At 44.1% G+C, this 20,667-nt stretch overlaps 1 protein-coding gene across 5 annotated transcripts in view; it reads right to left on the reverse strand.

Annotated features, from left to right (window-relative positions):
• The window catches only part of tns1b (tensin 1b), a 116,229-nt gene that overhangs the window by 22,920 nt on the left and 72,642 nt on the right, over positions 1-20,667 (reverse strand). For 4 of the 5 annotated variants that reach the window (XM_053439499.1, XM_053439500.1, XM_053439496.1 and 1 more), the window contains 12 exons: positions 19,917-19,966; positions 16,724-16,895; positions 16,213-16,263; positions 15,979-16,101; positions 14,502-14,566; positions 13,525-13,608; positions 13,039-13,151; positions 12,893-12,953; positions 11,264-11,339; positions 8,619-8,748; positions 8,366-8,433; positions 8,126-8,246 (listed from right to left, as the gene is read on the reverse strand). In XM_053439499.1, the coding sequence (XP_053295474.1) occupies positions 8,126-8,246; positions 8,366-8,433; positions 8,619-8,748; positions 11,264-11,339; positions 12,893-12,953; positions 13,039-13,151; positions 13,525-13,608; positions 14,502-14,566; positions 15,979-16,101; positions 16,213-16,263; positions 16,724-16,895; positions 19,917-19,966 (1,114 nt within the window). The remainder of the gene's footprint in view (positions 1-8,125; positions 8,247-8,365; positions 8,434-8,618; positions 8,749-11,263; positions 11,340-12,892; positions 12,954-13,038; positions 13,152-13,524; positions 13,609-14,501; positions 14,567-15,978; positions 16,102-16,212; positions 16,264-16,723; positions 16,896-19,916; positions 19,967-20,667) is intronic. The other variant, XM_053439497.1, reaches the window with a different exon arrangement.

The raw sequence follows: 20,667 nt of genomic DNA on the forward strand, positions 1-20,667 counted from the left end.
CTGCTGTTTTCATTTGGGCAGCGATGACCACGCGTAAGCCTCCACAAATAACCTCCACCGGCGTTCCTTCATGTGATCAGAAAGGTCATGTGTATGAGTGACATCTTAGACCGTGTCTGTCCGTGTCGGTGTGTTTTTAGTTACTCCCCAGGAGGTGAGTACTTCTCCTGTGATCCTGAGCACATTAGTCAGAGGAGAATGTGTGCAGTCCCAACCCCACAGCCTTTACTAATAACTCCACAGCTGGGGGGGGGGGGTGGACCATGTTAGAACAATCTGGAGTGAGCAACAGGTTGTGTCACCAAATCCTCTTCATGAGAGTGAAGCAGCAACACAACAACATGCTTTGGAAAACAACAGCAAAACAATGAATTGCAAAACTTGACTCTACAGAATACAAAGTGCTGCACTTGGAAGGTTCTGTCAGATATTCCGAGGTTCTGCTGCACAGATGGTGCAACTGTGCGACCTGCTGATCCCTGAACTATGAGCTGCGACCCCATGTGGCAATAGATACCCCCCCTTCACAGTGGAAATAGCATGTTACTGCTCAGGCTTACATGGACAAACACACCATGTGCCGCTCTTTACTAGTGGATGCGTGCGCGTGAGGGAATGTCGTTGCATTCCAGCACAGTTGGGGGTCCATGTCCACTGGCTACAACAGTGACGTTACTAAATAACAACCATGCAAACACTTTCAAAATGTCCTCTCAGGCCTTAACTGCTATAACTACTAATGGCCAGTGATTTAACATTCAAGAGAAGCCCAACAGATGAGGACATTCAGCTGCTGTTCACCTTCATGTGCAGAATTTAGCCAATGGCTTGATTGGTATTGATTTGCTAACAAAGCATGTTTTTACTGTACATGACAGCTCAAGGTAATTTGTTACAGAAATAATGTGGCCTTGTAAATGATCTCCACAGGAGGCTGCTCCCATCTTTGAGTTGAACGAATCTGACTGGTGCAGATTCATCCAGAAGCAAAATGAGCTAAAGTCCAAAGAGCTTTAAGCACAGCAGGATATAGAAAAACCTGCAGCAACAGTTGAGCTATTGCCAACAATCCATTCCCTCAAAACGCTGAGTCAAATGTAAGTACACAAACCCACTCTGGCTTAATGAACACTTCACTTGCAGCTCATTAAAAATGCATCAAAGACGAATGCAAATCGATGTGCGAGAGTGCAAACTGTGCTAAGACGGAGGAGACAAAGCACCAGGTGATGGATGGAGAATTCAAACAGGCAGAAGTGAGATATCGATCAATACGGGCGTTTCTTTGACCTTCAAAAAATGATCCACAACTGATCCAAGGCCACGGCTGGATGCTGTATTATTTGTGGTCCGACAATAAGTGTCAAAGTGAAACACAAAGAAAATTAATGCTACTCAAACATATGGAGGCCTAAATATTTAAAAGTGCTCATTAACATAAACTGTAACCTGACACCACTTAGGCTTCATTCAGGCAGCGTTGGTCTGAGGTAGAGACTATATTTGTCCCCCACTAACAACAACACATGAGTACAGACACAACCAACACACACACACACACACACACACACCATGAACTATGTACCAGCCAGACAGTTCATCCATGCAGAGCATTATGTTTCATTCCGTCTCAGGAAAAGTCATTAACAGTCGTTAGCAGCCGGGCGGTGAAGGGAAAATGTAGGGGGCCAAATGAGAAGAGCATCTGATGATCTGTCCATCTCACTCTAGAGGTGAGGAGAAGCTTTGAAGGGTCCAGTGAGACTCCTGTCAGCTCCTGTTCCAGTCAGCATCCTGGTAAATGCCACAGACACAAACTGGTTCTCGCTCCTGACCAGAAACAAACTGGTACCAGAGCTGCATCAATATGATTCTTCACGGTGGCTTTAACTGCCAAGGAACGCTTCAGTGCCTTCAGGCAACAAAAATGTTTGGTGAATATTTGGATGTGGAAATTTCCAGTGTCCCAGCACACTTCTCCAACCATTTAAATGAGTGAGAGAGAGAGAGAGGAACCAAAAATGCAATTCATTTCCATTTCCATTTCAATTTCTACTGTTTGTGTTATATGACAAATTACCACCTAGTTCATCTCCTCCCCATATAAACCTGTGTCCTAGTGTCACTGTCATGAACCTAGAGATGGAGAGGATGATATCACATTATGCTTTTACAAACTATGTTTCTTGGGAAGTTAAGAAAACCTTAATAGGAAAGTGAAATGCATGATTAGGACTGTCTTTAAAAGAAAGATAAGAAGAAGGGAGCAGAGACAAGTGTACATTTCCTCTTGGCTATAGGAAGATGGCAATTCCATTAGCTAAGTAGCTAATTTCAATAACACACCCTGAACCAGCGTACAATAAGAAGTACAACAAAAGTACACAAGTAAACTTTGCTTGATTCCCAAATCCGGACAGTTACAATCACCAAACACTGAAAAACCCGATCTCCCCTCCATGTCCCTGAGTTATGGCCAGAAAAGTCTTCTCCAAGAACATTATGACGTTAAAGTGAAGCTGAACTTAGACCTTTTGAATGTAACTCGTAAAAAATGTAGTTTTGTATTTCATGCAGTCAGATATTTGTGTCAAACCGTCGTAATGATAACTGGCCCTTGTTCTCTCCTGGGATCAGGAGTGTTACTAAAACCTTCACAATAAAGTACGACACAAACACAAGTTCACTAAGTATCTGTTTGTATCACAGAGGGAACTGAACCAACATTTTGTACCTGTTACATAATATCCAAATCTAAATACTCTTTGTCACAATCCATGTAGCACACTTAAACTTGCCCCACAGTCAGGGACAGTGGCCCCCTGTCCCTGTCCCTGTCCCTGTCCCTGTCCGTCTCTCAGTCCAAACAGGGACACAACATCCCCTCTGTGTCCACTGCAGTCTTCACCAGTGGCCTTTTTTTCTCTGTCTTAGCGATTATGCAATCTGATCTAAAGAAAGTTTGGAGTCAAAGCAGAGTAATCCCCCTAAAGCCTCAGACCAGACTGAGGGACTGATAGAGCAGAGGCCTGTTGCCAACACAGAGGATCCAACAGTTCACCTCCACATCTCTCTGGTGAAATGACCTGAGTCTGTTTCGATGAGATAGCATTGAACATTGGTTTGTTAGCATCAGGGAGTCAGAGTCACAGACAGAAGTTTCAGGTGCAGGACGGCTCAGATGCAGCTTGTAATTGATTATCCACGCAGCGTTCTACACTGGTACTTGAGGGTAGTGTGGATTGGTTTCTTCTGGAAAGGGGGCTCGTGTGATTGGAGCCCGACGAATCAGCAAAGTGTCTGTAAGTGTCTACATCCTCCATTCCAAACATCTCAGTGTCTGTCCATCGAGACTAAAACGTAGCCCAGGAGTTGTCAAACAAAAACAGGGTTCATAAGTTTGTAGGGGTTTACAAACTTCTCTAAAACTCCAGTAGTGTGGCCACCAGGCGAATCCGTGGCAGATTAGATGCGTTTTGAAAGTACCTACCCTACCGAGGGGCCCACGAGCAAGCAGAGATATTATTAGAATGTAGAAAACAGTCTCAGCCATGATATCACTCTGTTGCGTCCACTTCTATCTCCACCAGGATTATGTAACCCCTCCTCAAACAGACCCCTGTCTGTACCTAACACAAATACACACTTAAATTTAACATCCCCCATTTAAACCCCGGTGTTGTGCGACAAGCATGCAGCAGAGAATAGTGTGTGTCCACCAGGGCCGACACGGTCGCCTCTGCTGGGTGAGTTAAGACAGTGGGGATGAAAACACAAACATCTCCCTGCGACTAATGTGAAAGGGAACAAAGACGAAGCATCGACCTCCTGTAGAGAAAGTGCAGAGCGTCACAAAGACACAGGCCACACGGGGGGAAGTGTACTGGAGCTTGAAGGAACAGTAACTTAAAGGCTTTAGAAAGTAATCTTACAAAGAGACATGAGAAATAAAAAATTGAAATAGAATAGAAATCGCCACAGTACCTTTAAAAACTAAATTTCCCATTTCAATCCAAACGTTTTATTCTTGTAGTTCAGAAATCTCGCAGTTTATATTTCTTAATTCTTTTTTAAATAAATTAAGTCAATATAAGGGTTAGATGGCTGCATGATCATCTCCCTGCTTGTGTTTTCAGCCCATTTTAATTCCGAATAGATCCTATAAGCCACTTTAAACAGATTGCATGTCCCTTCAATGCACCTAGACATTTCATCAGTATTGGATAAAAGCCGTGGAAAAGATTAAACCTCGAGGATTCACCTGCTTGGCTGACGCAGTAAAAAAACATTTAACAAATGAAACACCTTGTGGCCGAATCCCTGGATAATAAACAACCTGATGTCAATCATTCACTGAGCACATGCCCACAAAATAAAGTTTCCTGCCACAGATGCCCACGTCCAGAGGATCGAGGGAGCTACTCACATGCTGCCACAGACGTCAGCTGTTAAACGTGTGGCGGAGTTTCTCTCCAACAGACTGAACACGGGTTCGAGGGAGGAACTCCTCCACAGCTTGAATCGAGGCGCCAGTCGCCCTCAGTTCTCAGGCAGGTCGGAGAATCGCTGGACGCCCGTTGGCCCTGCAGTGACTCTGAGAGACTGTCTGTGCCGAGCAGCGGTGAAGAGACAAGCCCACAATGACATTCCCCGTCACTCCTCCTCCTGTGCATGTGTGCACAAAGGAGCTTCACACGCCAGTGGAGGAGTTTCTCAGCCTTTAACTCCTCCAGCTCCTCGGAGGAGAGAGAAAAGGATTCTCAGGAAACGGTCTATTTCAACCAGAACAGAGAAACAATGGAGTGGAGTTAGCCACCAGTATAGACATAGTACATATCTCATCGTTTCTCTCTCCAATCTCTCATCGCAATTATTCCAACAATGCAGAGAATGAGCCAAAAGTCAAAACTCATCAATCTTTCCAAGCTGGATCCTTGTTTCTATGTATATACAGACCTTGATCTTTCAGTCAGAAACGACTTCATGGCAAATGATTTGATCCAGTCAGGTTTGAGAAGACAGGCTCTGCTCTCTGAGGGAATTCTCTGAGAACTCATTCCATGATTTAACATCAATAATCAGCCAATAACCAAATAAACCCTAAAACATAAAGCTCAAGAGGAAAGTTTTTGTTTTTGCTTCAGGAAGGAAAAGTTCTCCCTCTTGATCCCATTTATATAAATGAGGGAAGATGACAAACCTCAAACATCTCCCCATTTGACAATATGTGTTATATATACATAACCAATTAATCAATTTCAGTCTAACTTCCACAAACACACATTCACTGTAGGTCAGATATTTCCGTTCCAGAAAAATAAGGAGATAAAAAACACGTGAAGAGATTAATGAGTAACATCTGATCCTGAGACCTTGTCAAGCAAAGCAACAGGTGATAAGGATAAAATATATTCATTGACTAGGAATTGATCATGACAAATATTATGTGTCTTTATTTTGATAACTAAATACCGACGTCTGCATGAGTGAATTGTGTAAATGTTGAAATGTTTTGTGTATTTTTCTTGCTCCTGTTTTTTACAAGGTGCAGGAAAGACACAAATACACAGACATTGTGTTGACATGGACCCACAACAGCTGTAGTGAAAGTTTGACATCAATCTTTAGAATCCAGCGACCACACAGACATCGCCCCCCCCAGCGTCTGTCCCATCAAAACACCGGCCCCATCATTTTAGGATTTGTGCAACGCCTTGATGACAAAAGAAATGTTGTAAGAAGCCTCGCGCTCAGAAAAAGCAAACTGCAAATCCAACAACAACAATACTTTCTACTCCTAACCAAAGACACATCCTCTCCCGTTTTCCCCTCTGGGCTCTAACTGCTTCTCCATCAGAGGAGTTAACTGCCTTTTCAGCACCAACAAGTGTGAAGCCAGATTTCCTGGAAACCCTTGTCTCTGTGAGAGGGAACCATTCTAAACGCTCTTTAAATGCCACTTGGAAGCTGAGCTCATTGAGAATTCAGAGTGCACTGTGCCGGCTGAATGGAGCACAAAAGGCACAAAAGGCTATTATGGCGCTGGCTTGAAGTCTTATCGACTTCTCCAAGTCTCAAGTAGCCAAAAGAAGAGCTGGCGATTGTGTGTGTTTGTGCATTTGTGTGTACGTGCAGTTGATTATATTTATTGTGTGTTTCTGCTCGTATGTAAAGTTGAAATTGAGCGTGTGTGTGTCTGTGTTTGTGCGTGTTCAAATTCAGATTTGACCATATCATCGGATGACAGAAGGTAAAATGAGGCACACAAGCAACCGCACACACACACACACACACACACACACACACACAAACACAAACACACACACACACAACTCACCTGCACTGAAACGGAATGACTAACACCTATGCTATTTTAGCGAGGCCTATTTCAAGCCCCCCCGAGTATGTGGATGATGTTTTATTGGAACTGATAAAATGAAGCCAAGCGACCTGTGACCTTTAATAACGGGAGATTAATAGAAACACACGGGAGGAATCAAGAACATTAATATAGAGAAAGCCTACTTTTTTAAATCAAAAATATGTAATTTTGTCCTTTTCACCTTTGAGATCAGGTAAAATGCTCTGAACTGAAAATTTGTATTTCCTCACTTGTTGAATATGATCATTAATTTGTTCAACGAAATATAAACCTGACATTTCTAACTTACAAATGCATTTTCTCACTTTGTGTTTCATTTAATTTTCATAAAATTGCCTTTGCTTCCCAGAATCTGCTGATTCCTCTGCCATGAACTGTTATAAGTCATTAGAATTTAACTTGAACCATTTAATTTATGAATCTGTACTTTGACTTAGATAATGCTATAACTGTGAGATATGTGTGACAGGATTTTACTCTCACAGGGTTAGGGTCAGGTCACAGCACATTTCCTTTGGGTGGTTTGTCATCCATCACACAGACGTTATGAACTCCTCTTTAAAAGGAGTGTTATTGACAACACATACCAGGTTTCTACTTATAGTCATTCCAAAACAAACTGATGATCCAAACACGGGCCGCCGCTCCTGAAGGCTGAACAACAGGCTCGCCACTTTCACTGAGGGCGTGGCCTTTCCTCCTTTTTTTGGGTGGCGGAGACAGCAGCGTTCTTTGGCCACAGAGTGACCACCGCTCCCTCGATAGTTTGGTTCTGTCCACGCCTGTGGTGAAACCCAGGAATGTCTCGCACGGCGCCCTGGGACTCGATAGAGGCCGGTCCCACCGGGCCTCAGGCTTCTCGGCGGCCGTACTTTCACCACAGATGAATTCAGCGTTTGCCAAAGTCTCTCCTCCCTTTCAAAACACAGTTTACATCTAGGACTGCACCTCTCAGTGCAGACTCAGGGTGACGTTGATGCTCCTCCTCACGCCGTGTGTTTGCATTGATTCACAACTGCAACTCTGTGTGTTTCCATCATGAGCTTCAACGTGACCTGAGTTTGACCCGGTCGTGTGGGAGTCTTAAAAAGATAAGAGTGTGAAGCAAGTCTTTAAAGTCCATCAGGACAGAGGCTGAATCTGTCCTCTGTGTCACGCAGGAGGACAAACACACCCTTGTTTCAGGGGTCAACTTGGTTACACGCTGTGTGTGTGTGTGAGTGTGAGTGATGAGACCAGAATAGCAGCACAGCTTCCTCTCAAGCACATTAGAACACATTGCCGCAGTCACATGTGTGTAACACGCATGTAAAGCCACCTTATAGATGATGAGAGGAGCATGTCCACTCACTGACCTTGAGCGGACCCTCATTGTTAAGAGGCAGAGTGCTAAAGTCATCAAGTAGTTTGAGGTCACATGCACTGAGGTGAACCTGATGTTACTTAAGTGAGATTAATTTACTCAGAATAACTTTCAGGTTATTGCACATGTGTGTATGTGGCCATAAGGGCAATGGCTGTAAAGGGCTACTGTAATTATCAACTTGTTAACTTTATAGACACAAGAGGGGGAGTGTGCTTGTACCGTCTCTGTGTGTTGCATTTATGTGTTTATTTAGAATTATATTTAATTTATCTTCAACAATAATCTCATCTAGAAGTTATTGAATCTTATTGAACATCCCACGGTGCTGCAGGTGAGTCCCTGTTCTCTACGTCAGGACCTCCATCAGCCGAACTCACCGTCTGCTTGGTCCTCACAGCTCTGGTTGAAGTTTTCATACGAGTCCCAGCGAATCAGGGGATCCTGGGTGTTGTAGTCCACCGACACGCTCGGCCCGTTCTCCAGGTGATCCATACCTTGACCAGAAGTACGAAGAGGCAGAGCAGAAACGTGAATGTCTTTCAATCTCAACAGATATCAACCTAAAAAGCAAACGTTCAAAATTAATGTTTGTGGAAAAACCAGACACGTTGATGCTTACCATGAATCTTCTCCGGCCCGAAGGAGAAAACAAACTCTACTTTTCCATACTCTGGAAACCTGTCGTCTGCAGAAAACATAAAATAAGGTTCCTGAGTGATTACAGTAGAACACAGGTTATAATGAAATACGTCTACTGTCTTTACAGGTGAATAACATTCCCTGCCGTGACTCATTAGCAACATTTGCTGTATTAAAATCATGTAATTGCTTGATGCGGTGAATCAGAGGAACTTGTTTTTCATCTGTTACCTTTGAACGTCTCGTCGAGCTCATCCTTCCCGAAGACGATCCCCAGGTCGTGAACGGCACACGTGTGGAACTGCACCCGGAATATCACGTCCCGGCACGGGCTGCGGAAGCGCTTGTGGTAGCACTTCAGCTAGAGGGCGACAAAAAGCACGAGGAGGACAATTTAAAACGATTCTCTATCGAGCAGTGACACCGAATGAATAATAGTGTCGGGGCTTATTTACACCAAGTGTCAGGTTTGATGAGAACAAACTAAATGTTGTGTTCAGCAGAATCAAATCGCTCCTGAAGTCGAGCTCCACACGGCTTCAAAGCTGATCCACTCACAACCTGAAGTGAGCACAATATGAAAGGATCTGAGTGGAGCGGAGCCAGAAACCTGTCAGGTTGATTCACAGCGAGGTCTTTCACCACCCTGGCTCCCGGCTAGAGAAAGCATTTAAGGCAGTTTTTATATATATATCCCTCCCGATGTATGGCCTCTTCACACACACGTTATTATCTGCACTGCTTCTCCCTGCACAACAGCTTTAAGAGCAACACTAAAAACCACACGTGGGAAAATCTTCTCCCTCCCTCCTGCAGAGTCCCTGATGTGAAGCCTGGACCTGTGGGGCTTTTACAAGGACCTCACATCCACAGGTACTGCAGGAGGATTTACAGTGAAACCTCAACAACTGTAAAGAATAATAGAGACTAGCATCCCACTGCTAGAGTGAATATCCCAATTATCTATCTACTACACTGACAGCTGGTATAAAAAAAACCTATTTTTCGACTTGTGGAGTCATATCAGACCAGGACTTATAAGGGCTGAGGATGAAAGGAAGGCAAAGTAAAATATCCTGTGGCTCAGCCCAGCTCTCCGGAGTCGGTAAGCCTCCCACTGAGGAGTCCGGTTCATGAGGAAAACAATGCTGCCGGGCCAAGTGCAAGAACAAAAAACAGAAGAAGGAAAACATTCATTTTGGGCTTACATGCTGCTTCTGGGACGTATTCACGCAGCACATTCAATTTTCACCGAAGCTCCCTCCTGCGAAACGGATTATCTCTAAAAGTTTGACAGAATTAGGTTTGTTCTCTTTCCTGCAGCGAGGTAAACAAAAACACGCAGATCAGAATTAATCCGTGACTTCCTGCCTCTTCAGCACCCGTCACCTGATGCTCTGCAGATATCTGTGTGGTTGTGAGGAGAGAATCTGCTGCTTTGTTCATGTGTGAAAGGAAAACGCCAGAGAAGGTCGGGACGCCAAGTGGACGCTCTCTGGAGTTCATGTCTTCAAATGGAGTCGGGCCAGTTCTGCCACATCTTTATCTCCTGTTTCATATTTACAATAAAAGACCTGAGTGGTGTCGATCTTCTCATCCAACACTCGGAAAGAAACTAAAATGTGGAACTAACCCCATATAAGATGTAATTTACAGTAAATTGTTTATTGGGATATTTTGGACGACTAATAGGTCTCTTAACTGGCCAGTGAGAGAGAAAAACCTGAAAGATTTTCCTCCTTAATTATATATATATAATTTTTTATCATTCTGCAATAAGTAATTTATTAGCAGGCACAAAATCCACAACTCATTTCACCTGCACTAACACACACTCCTGCAGTTTTTCAAGTATGCCGGCGCACACTCCAGGCCGACTCCCGTTTGACCATGAGGCTGCAGTCCCCACTTTCCATGTAATCTGAATAATAACAAGCCTCAGCAGGCGGCGGCTCAGTCAGATGATGCATTCAGCAGAATCCATTAGTCCGTCTTAAATAAAAGATGAGATATGAGCTCTGAGGGGCCGAAGCGGAACAGCCCCGAGCGCACAGTGAGTGCAGCCTTTTGAAATCCTCCGAGGCTCCATGCTGAGCCCCCAGGACACCTCATGGATAACATTATGGTCTGAGCAGGAACGTGTGCTGATCTGTGAAGTTGTTCTGCTAAAAAAATCCATGCAAACATAAAGCAGAGGATCTCTTTCACTCTCTAGTTTCTAGATTTCCAGAAAAATCTGTAAAAGAATCCTTTTCCAAGCTGATGTCACGTCTTATTAGGACCGTGCTCCCAAACGCTGCTGGAAAGGAAGCCCGCGGCCATTTTGACATCATAGTTTCCAGGAAACGTATTGTGTGCTAATGAGGGTCTATAAACTGAGGTACAGGACCCGGGCCAAGTGTCTTTCCCCTGCTTTTTATGGCCCTATTTTTTTCTTTCTGTGAATGGATTCTATAAACTGCTGCAGCACATGCATACAGTACATACACCCCCCCGACGTGAGACTGGAAAAACCAACAGGATTCCCTCAGTAAAAAAAAAAACTATAAAAATCTGTGCATCATCATCCGTGCAGATGCTCTGTGATTATCATAATTTAGGCCAAACGCTGGAATAAGTAGGACAATAAACTTTTCCTTGTTATTGGTTTCACACGTGAGAACAAGGAAAAAAATCCAGTGGCAGTTTCTCCAGTTTCTTGTTTCCTCGTTAAATTCACAGAATGTGACTCGAACAGCGGAGAAACTAAACCAGTATTTAACTCTGTCGTTAAGCTCTGGCTGCTGTGTGTGTGTGTGTCTGTGTGTGTGTGTGTGTGTGTGTGTGTGTGTGTGTGTGTGTGTGTGTGTGTGTGTGTTTGTGTGTGTTGTTCCTACCAGGATGTCCCCTTTCAGAAGAAGACCAGGTTCGATAGTGATGCAGATGCTTGTCTGGCTGTCGCCCTGAACATTACTGTGAAGGAGAAAATCAACATGTCACATAAATCATCAACGGCCTTCATCATTATTATCATTATTACTATTATTACTATTATTACTATGAACATTGACACAGCACTGCTCCAGTTCCTATTTGAAGTGACCTGTCTGCTCATAAGTAAGTGCACATGATCCACATCATCTCTATTGCTGCGAGTGTCCAGCAGTGGCCATCCCAGAGTGTAGGAGTTGTGCGATTCTGGGCTAATTTGGGGAATTAGTGTCGACACGATTGTCTAAACTGGGAGAGTGGGATCAAAGGGTTGGGAGTGCTAATGGGGAGCATGTGAGAGAGAGAGAGTGGGGAGGACTGGGATTTTGGGGCTGGGCGGGTTTGACAGTGTGTAAGTGTACGAGCTCTGAATGTTTCACACTTGGTTGTTTTGTGTGTTGTAAAAGTGTTTATGGCACCAACACTGTTGTGAGAATGGATGTAGTAGAACTGGTTTCAAACCAGCGGGGTTTACTATTTACAGAAGCAACTCTACAGCACTTAACTGATCTGGGAAGAAGGTGGAGATGAAAGCTGATCTAAGACATACGTTTATGGATCAGAGGACTGTATGTGTGTCTGTGTGTCTGTGTGTGTGTGTGTGTGTGTGTGTGTGTGTGTGTGTGTGTGTGTGTGTTTGTGTGTGTGATGTAAAAGTGTGTTGTTTGCAGTAAGAAACCCACAGAGAACGATCACCTGACTTTGCAGTGTGTGTTCTGTGGCGTGTTGGAACCTCAGGACAAGTTCTGATAAACCTGTTGTTCACTATCTGCCCCAGCACCCAGCAGCAGACAGGAAGAGACACTATAGTGTTGTACTTTGTGTTACAGCTGTTTTAACCTCATCTTCAAAGGAAAGTTCTGCCTCAACCCGACAGGTATGGGCCCCAATAATTCAAATCTGTTGAAGATATTATCAATTTATTATTGGAAACTGCAGGATCTGGACTTAGCGTGTGTGTTTTTCTGATACGATCCCTCAGATTTTCCATTATTCACCTCATAACAACCAGTGCATGTGTGGCCATGTAAGTGTAGACTGTGTGAGCCTCACCCAGCACAGCTCTCCCTTCCTCTCCTCTCCTCTAAACCTCCCCTCCTTCCCATAACAACAACAGAAAGCCTTAGAATCCATTGTTTCCTGTCTGGCCCTGGGAACCAGCGGGGTCCTCTGGCAGGAAAAGGCCTTCAGGCGTCCACACAGATGCCTGTCTGCCTATTTCATTGGCTCTCCAGTCCCAAATAACACGAGGAGAGATTGCAGGATCTGAAGTAGGGAAACAAGAGCCTGCAGCTGGGGGAGGCTAGATTAATAAAATAATGTGAATGTAAACTGGCAAGAGGGATGATGTGTGTGTGTGTGTGTGTGTGTGTCTGGTGTGTGTGTGTGTGTGTGTGTGTGTGTTAGGGGGCAGGGGAGTTACAGGAGAGGCTATAAAGGAAAATCTGACTTTTTTATTATTGAGCCATTAGGAGCTCGAGATCCCTGGAATCTTGTAAAAGCATTCGAGTGCGAGGACGTTTTTTAAGACTCACTAGATCCCAGATGTGTAGACGGGCTGCATGGCCTGGTAGATTTTGAGAAATGGACGACAACCTGGAAAACACAAGAAGTCAAAGATAAATGAGGTGCATGGAAACGCCTGATGTGTGAGTGAGTATCCGTGTGAGCAGCATCTCACCTCCTTTGGACTCGAAGTTGGGGATCCCATGCAGGATGACGTGATGGAGAAACAAGGGTTTGTTGTTGATCTTGATGTGACCGGAGAGCAGGCCGCTGAAGTACTCCACATACCTGAGGACATGGACACAATGATCAGTCCCTGTACTCTAAATGATTTCTAATATTTTCCATCAAAGGGATGAAAGTATAAGAGTATTATTCTGCCCCCAAAACTCCCCCCGCTACGAGAGACCCCCATCCAATAAATATCAAAACAAGCAGTCAACACCATGGTCTAGTATTTTCCTTTTTGAAACTGCGGTGAACCAATGACAACATCAGGAAATTCAGATTAGATTCATATTTCTCAAGGACCAGATCCCAACTAAATGTTTTCCTACCTGTTCCACTGTCATCAAGTGGATTCACACAGCTCGGGAATGTGTCAGTTCACTTCAGGGTCAAATCTTACTTGAAAAAAACAAGAAGTGAAGCGAAAACTGACCTTTTCTGTGATGGCTGACCCACAGGAAGCACTTTGTCCTCATAGAAGCGCTTCATGGCGAACCTGTCCAGAGCCTGGTCGGCGCTGCACGCCAACGGAAAGGTTGTGGTGAGAACAACTGTCTTTCAAATCTATAGTGTCTGCAAATTTAATATCTACGACACCAAGTATGGGTGCAGCTTTATCACAGTTACGTAGTTTTATACACAAAACTATTCTACAGCGTTATTAATGTCAGACATCACACTACAGACTGAAAATAGGCCTCTAGGGCGAGTGTCACTTCTGCTTCACGTTCTAGCTTCTTGCTGCCACTTCAGTTTAATAAATGGACTTCACCAAAGCTTTTGAATTGACTTGTGGGATGATGGGATTATAGAGAGAACTCTAATTCTTTGTCCAGAGAAGACATGAGCATGTTTTCCTTTTTCTTTCCCCGGCTAATTATCGCTGTTCCCAAAAAACACAACAGGGAGTCATGCGCTCCTCTTCTTGTTTGTGTTGCTTTACAAACTGTTTTTCTATTTCGGTGAATCTAAAAACTTGTGTGTATAATTTCTGTCTTATGATGCAGTGGTAGTTAACGCTAACTCCTCGCTTTCTGCTCACAATTATCATATCAGATAGTTGTGTTTTGGAGATCTCCAAATAAAAGTGTTGTTCTGCAGTCTCATGTTCCTCTTCCTCCTCCTCCTCCTCCTCCTCCTCGGTCTGTTCAACACATCTCTGTCTGTTCCTCGGATGTGGGCTTTGGTCTTATGATGAACAATCTGGAGTCATCTAGTTTTCCTTTCATGTCTGCTCCTAATATATTCTATCTTCCCCCACCCCCCCCCCCCCCCCCCCTTTCTCTCTTGTTTTCTTTCCACTTCTAATTTTTCTCTTTTCAATCGTTGTGCTTCCTCTCGCTCTCAGACTGTCTCTACCCTTTTGCAAAGTGTACAGCTCTTCAGTGCCGGTGTGTATAACAGACCTACCTTGCAGATATGTTGCTGTAATGCATGTAGGCGGCCACCACCACTCCAGTCCGGCCCCGGTTGCCCTGAAAAGACGTAAATCAACAGGTTGTTATCCATGAGGTTCTGATTTGAAAATGTTTCTGTTGAGTAATGTCATCCTGGTTTTGTTTGAGATGCATTCCTCCTATTTACGAAATTAAGACGCACAATTGAGACCCTGCAGCTTTTACAAAATAGTTTAGTGGACTGATGTAACTCTTAAAGTGAAACAGAGCATGATGACAAGTGGGCTGATGTGAGAGGAGAAGAAGAAGTTCGGTTTAAAACTGATCTGAGCTCAGAGACAAAGATATTCTGACTTTAACATCTTCGTACGGGTCCGTTACTAAAAAGACTCGATGCTATATTTCCCATAATGCAGCATAATTGCATCATTAATTGCCCGGTGACAAAGGCTTTCTCATAAACATCTGAAATCCCCGAGCCCCAGCTGAGATAACCCGATGACATCATCAGGGTTATATGTTCAGGGACATTTTAATGGTGTTTTCACAGGTTGAAAATCCAGCCTCTCGTCACTGGTGGAATATCCCTTTAAAGACTGCTGACATTACCCAAGTATATATATATATGTGACTATACCTGTTATTTATATGGTCAAAAAGCATGTGTTACTATGGCATCAAACCAGTCTTGAATTCCATTCTTTTTATCCATCAATCCATCTTCAAAACCAGGATGCCTGTGGAGAGTAAGTGCGTTCCGCGTTATAAATACTGTGGCCACTTAAAACCAGTGCGGGGCTGCAGTGGAAATGATTTGTTGATATGTGGAAACCCGACTCGGCCCTGCTTCCTTAGTGACCACCACCACAACGTCTGAGCCCACGCTCTCATCACCAGCGTTGCTCAACTCCCAGGAAAACAACACCAGTCGTTATAGCAGCCGATTGGTTTGCAACCTCCCAGTGGGAACGTCCTGGAATGGGGAGGCCTCAGGATCCCATGGTTGGTTCTTGCCGTTGCACAACACACAATCGGGAACACCGTGGGGTCAACGTGAGAGTGATGAGGTGGAGCAGTTGTGTTTGAAATGTCCTCTTTATGGTTTGTGTCAGCGTGTGTGGGAGCCAGAGGAGTGCGGCTCGCCACAAGAGTGTAATGTGTTGTAATGTAAGTTTAGGGCAACAACAGGAAAATTCTGCTCAGTGCAGGTTTTATGGCATTGTAAAGGGTGAAGGGGTAAATAAACTTAAACGGTCCTGATGAGTGGTGGGCCTGGCCTCCCTAATTTGTGTTTTCCTAACCCCACGTCCAGCACAGACCGACTCAAACCAGCACACAAAGACACACACTCTCACACAAACACTCAAAGAAAAGCTGCAGTGGGGGGGAGGGGGGGCAGGTCCTCAGAAGAGCCTGAGAGCTCCCTCTACTGTCTGGAGACACGTGCTCCACCCCCCCACAGCGTCCACTCGTCTTCCAAGTGGTCTCACCTTGTTGTGTATGACCACCACGTTGTGGCTGTCCGCGGTCAGCCAGGTGTCCATGGCCTTGCAGATGCTGCAGATCTTGTCCAGGGCGGGAGCGTGGTGGTCCGGCCAGCCAAAGTCCAACACCTGAGGAGGAAGGAGGAGAGAGATCGGTGGTAACAGGACACACGAGAGGAGAAGAAGAGGAAGAAGAGGAGGAGGAGAGAGGAGAGAGGAAGAGGAGCTGTCGGGGTTTACCTTTGGATTGAGTTGGCTGATGTCATAACGCTTCTCACTGAGGTTGAAGAGCTGAGGAGGAGGTGACAAAGAGAGGAAGAGGAGGAGAAATGTTTAAAGTCTGTGGGTCAGTCTTCACTTTTACATATCATCATCATCCTTTGCAGGTTTTAAAGATCTGGGTCATCAGCTGTGTGATGCCGGGAGCTAAGTTCGTTGATTTTCTATATAGAAGACGTGAAAATGAAGTTTAGTATTTTAATTTTCAGTCTGTTCCTCTTATGCATGAGGAAAGACACCGCCCCCCCCCCCCTGTACTTCAACAGATACATGTGCTCCAGAGCCCCAGCGCTATGTGCATGTGGCTGGAAGTGAGGAGAAGCAGCTGACGATCGGCTGATCCCAGCAGCTGCGATGACTAAATGTTCCCGTCTGATCCTTCACGCTTTGCTTCATTCACTCTTTAGAGCTGATCTGCTCCCCCGCCTCCAGGGGTCGTGCAGATGTGTGTGTGCGCTCAGGAAAGCCGTACCAGGTAGTTGTGTCCGTGTTTGGAGCGCAGCATGGACGCCACCTCCTGCAGGTTGGCGGCGTAGCTCTGCTCGTCCACGCTGCTGGGGAAGGACACGGAGATGATCCTCTCGGTGATGTAGATCAGGTCCAGCTCGTAGCTCTCCTCCAGGGCCTGCAGCAGACTGGCGCTCCTGTTCAGAGACACAGAGAAGTGGGTTTCCTTCACTTTCAAGACTCGTGCACCGAACTGGGCGGTGATGTGCATTTCAGACGCCCCACTGGGCAGAGACAAAACAACTGGTGGACAGCGAGAGATAGAAGAGTTTAATACTCAGAGTCATGCAGCACATGTGATGTCTACACACGCGACCGTGTTTACCAGACCAGCTAGTTTGAGCTCTTTTAAAACTAGAACACGCCAAGGACACATGTAAGAAAAGGCCTAGATTCAACAACTGCAGATTTGTCTGTTATTAATTATTTGCTTATTAAGTTCCAATCTTTTTCTCTAGCTGTGTCTGTAGCGCACATTTATCATGACTCAGCTAAAAGTGATAGATACTCTTCTCTTTCATATTTTATATTATTTCATGAATATGACTATGTCCTCTGCTGGAAGCGTTAAATACAGGTGATGCCTTCCTATTGTTTTCTTAATTTAAAACATATATTACCCTAACCCTCTAACCAATCCTATTCTAACCTAATATAACATAATTCATTCATTCTTTTTCTATAAAACCTTTAAATCCCAGATGACCTGATTGGCTGAACCACACGGACGCATACACCTTGAGCAGCAGGTCTGTTTTCTATCTCTACTTCACTCTATTATCAACTAAAAACTTAAAATGCCCTCGAAAAAAAAAAACTCAGAAGTTCTTTAAACCCAGAATCTGACCCGCTGCTTCCATCTCAACACCTTTCTCCCACTTTAGTTTCTGTAAGTGTCCCAGTGGGTCTTGTCTTTCTCAAGACTTCATTCCCACGTGTCTGCAGAGACAGTGAGGATATGAAGAGAAGGGAATAACCAAACACAGAGGGTGAGAAGAAGAGGTTGGGGGGGGCGGGGGGGGGGGGGCGCCCAGACTGCAGCATATTTCCCACATTTGTCAGCGGTGAGTAGCCCCTAAAGGAAATTGCTCATATGTCTGGGAGGGGGGATCGGCTCGGCCCCGCCATGCAAACACTGTAAGCTGCTCTGTAACTGTACATCTGGAGCCACTCAGAACACGCTCACTGAATATCATCCATGACTGCAGATAGAGGGAGAAACCGAGACGCCGCACATGCTTTCCTTCATGTGCCACGATTAATATCTAACTTTAACATTCAGCTGAGGAACGTGTTTTCTTATGTTCATTGTTCCTTCAACCTGAATCTCTCTGGTGTGTTCTCTCTCTCCCCTTATTTCATCGATCTCAGTGTCTCTCTCTTTCCATTCTCCTAGTCCATCTCTGCATATGTATAAATCCTCTGCCTCTGGGTTGCAGTCTGGCCCAGTACAGACCAGTGGTTTGGTTCTGTTCCAGATCCGCCAGCATGTGCTGACCGGCTGAGCTCCAACCCGCTCCACATCGACTGGAGAGATGAAGCGATCTGCCCTTCTTCTTTTTTTTTTCTGCATATCGCATTTGGCGAATGATGCATTATCTCATCACGCTCAATTTGAGCTGCAGTGATCTTCTCCTCGCAGCCGATTGGACAAACACCAACTGGGAAGCAGGAATGTTTTTATCAGGAAACCGGAGACAGAAGCCCGGGAAGAAATCCTGCCAGGTATTTATTACAAAAGAGAATATTTCATAGTAATAAAAAGAAACAACTAAGACTTTCTCTCCACTGTTTTTAAATACTGATCCAGGGTTTTGATCAAACCTGTTTCTGATGGCTGAACACCAACAGTTTCTCATGAAGCTTTATTGTTTTGAATTAGATATTTATCAAACAAACGCATGACTTTATGATTATTTTCAGCCCAAACACCTCGAGTGAATTGTCAGTTTGGATTTGAGTAACTCCCTCTCCACTGTTATTCAACAAACAGCTGAGTAATGTGGAAGTTATTGCTCCTGGTGACAAACCCACAGAGAATTATCACCCGACTCTCACAGTCCGAGCTTTCAGCCCCTGTTTTTTTTTTTTTTTATTGATTTTTGATTTTCCAGCCCACAACGAGTTTATAAAGATGAATAAAAATGTCACAGTTGTGTTTACAGCTTGTTGTGCTGCCGCTAAACGGCCAAATAAAGATTTTCGAATCCGAGGTTTACGCGTAAATTGTGTTTACGTCCTCTCGTCAAAACAAACAATAACAACATCTGGCTTACAAACAGTAAATATTTGTTCCCAGATCTATTTTGTGGAGCTGAGATGTAGACATTTAATGTAACTTCACGTCTTAACAAGGATCAGGTCTAAATGCTCTCTCAGTGTTCCCTGACTTTAATTTGAAAGGACATCGTATAAAGGTCTAAATTTCAAAACACAAGAATTTATGAAGCAAGATTCATGAAGTCTAAAACCCTGTTGCACATTTTATTAAATAACCCTTTGCCTAACAAAGTATATTCCTCTGTAATCATCTGAAATATGTTATTCAGCCTGACTGGATCAAACAGTTTGATTGGACTTCATTCAGTTTTTACATAAGAGACGACCAATCACATGACCGTGCTGCTGCTGAGCTTTAACACGACTCTAACTGGGTGTAATCAAATTCACTGGATGAACTCACACGTAGTTTGTGTACATGATTTCTTTATGATCTCTTCACTTTACTCTGAGCAGGTCAAACTGCCAGTCAAGCTGAGCGTGGCGCTCCGACGTGAACTGTTCTGGGGTCAGGTTTTACAGATTAATTACACAACTGGCAACATCTGTGGTTCCCGGGGGACTGAGGTCAGCGGGGTCGACACCAAATATCTTTTTTGTCCAGCAAAGCAGTGGGAGCTCCAGGTCAGTGGAGGGGCATGTTGCTTTAATTGTGCCTCTGATAAGACATTTTAAAAACAGCAAATATCCTCTTACATCCAGACTTTTATTTTAAATATTGAGGATTTCAGGCCCGGAATGTGACAGAGGTTGGAGAAGAGAAGAGAAGAGAAGAGCAGAGAAGAGAAGAGAAGAGAAGAGAAGAGAAGAGCAGAGAAGAGAAGAGAAGAGAAGAGAAGAGAAGAGAAGAGAAGAGAAGAGAACAGAGGAGCTTCTACCTTGATGGTCGGCGCCGGGACTCCATGCTCTTTGTGGATTTTGTCGAGCCCTGAAAGACACAAAGAAAAACACCAGAGCTTCATCATTGTCCTGCACAATATTTATTAACTAGAGTGGAACCCAAATCCCTAAATATGCCTGAATATTTAAATGTAGATCTCTGAATTAGTTCTCATTTTGAAAGGTGTATAAAGGTGATGAACAATTCCTGAATCCAAAATGTCTAAAGACTCTTGGCTTATACAAAATATGTGAAATACGAGGAGGAGGAGACAACGAGTCATGATGTTTGTCCATCAACATAACTTTTGTTTCATGCTTTATCAAGACTTCCATATAATATAATAAAGTACAACAAAACATAAAGTGCATATCTTCCCCTTAGAGCTAACAGTCATCTTATATTTAAACAAGCTGCCCCAAAAAACATTCATAGATTTGTTTTCTTCGAGGTCAATGAATTATTCGCAGGGAAATTGGTGACTGGGTTAGAAAATGATCCACAACTTTCTTCATCAAAGGTGATAGTTATTAATGGTACTATTAATATTAATAACATATAGAGTCCATGATGTCAGCAGAATCGAAGGTGGATTTAGTCACAGTATCACGAAGCAGTGATTTACTGTTTGCAGTAAAGATCTTTGATTGGCGTCTCCACACGGGTTCAGTCTTGTTTCTGATGTTGAATCTGAAGAGTTTGAAATTTGGCAGATCATTAAATGAAATAAATGGGTTTCTGGAGGTTTT

The sequence above is a fragment of the Pleuronectes platessa genome, chromosome 14 (genome assembly GCF_947347685.1).
Source record: "Pleuronectes platessa chromosome 14, fPlePla1.1, whole genome shotgun sequence".
Taxonomy (NCBI): Eukaryota; Metazoa; Chordata; class Actinopteri; order Pleuronectiformes; family Pleuronectidae; genus Pleuronectes; species Pleuronectes platessa.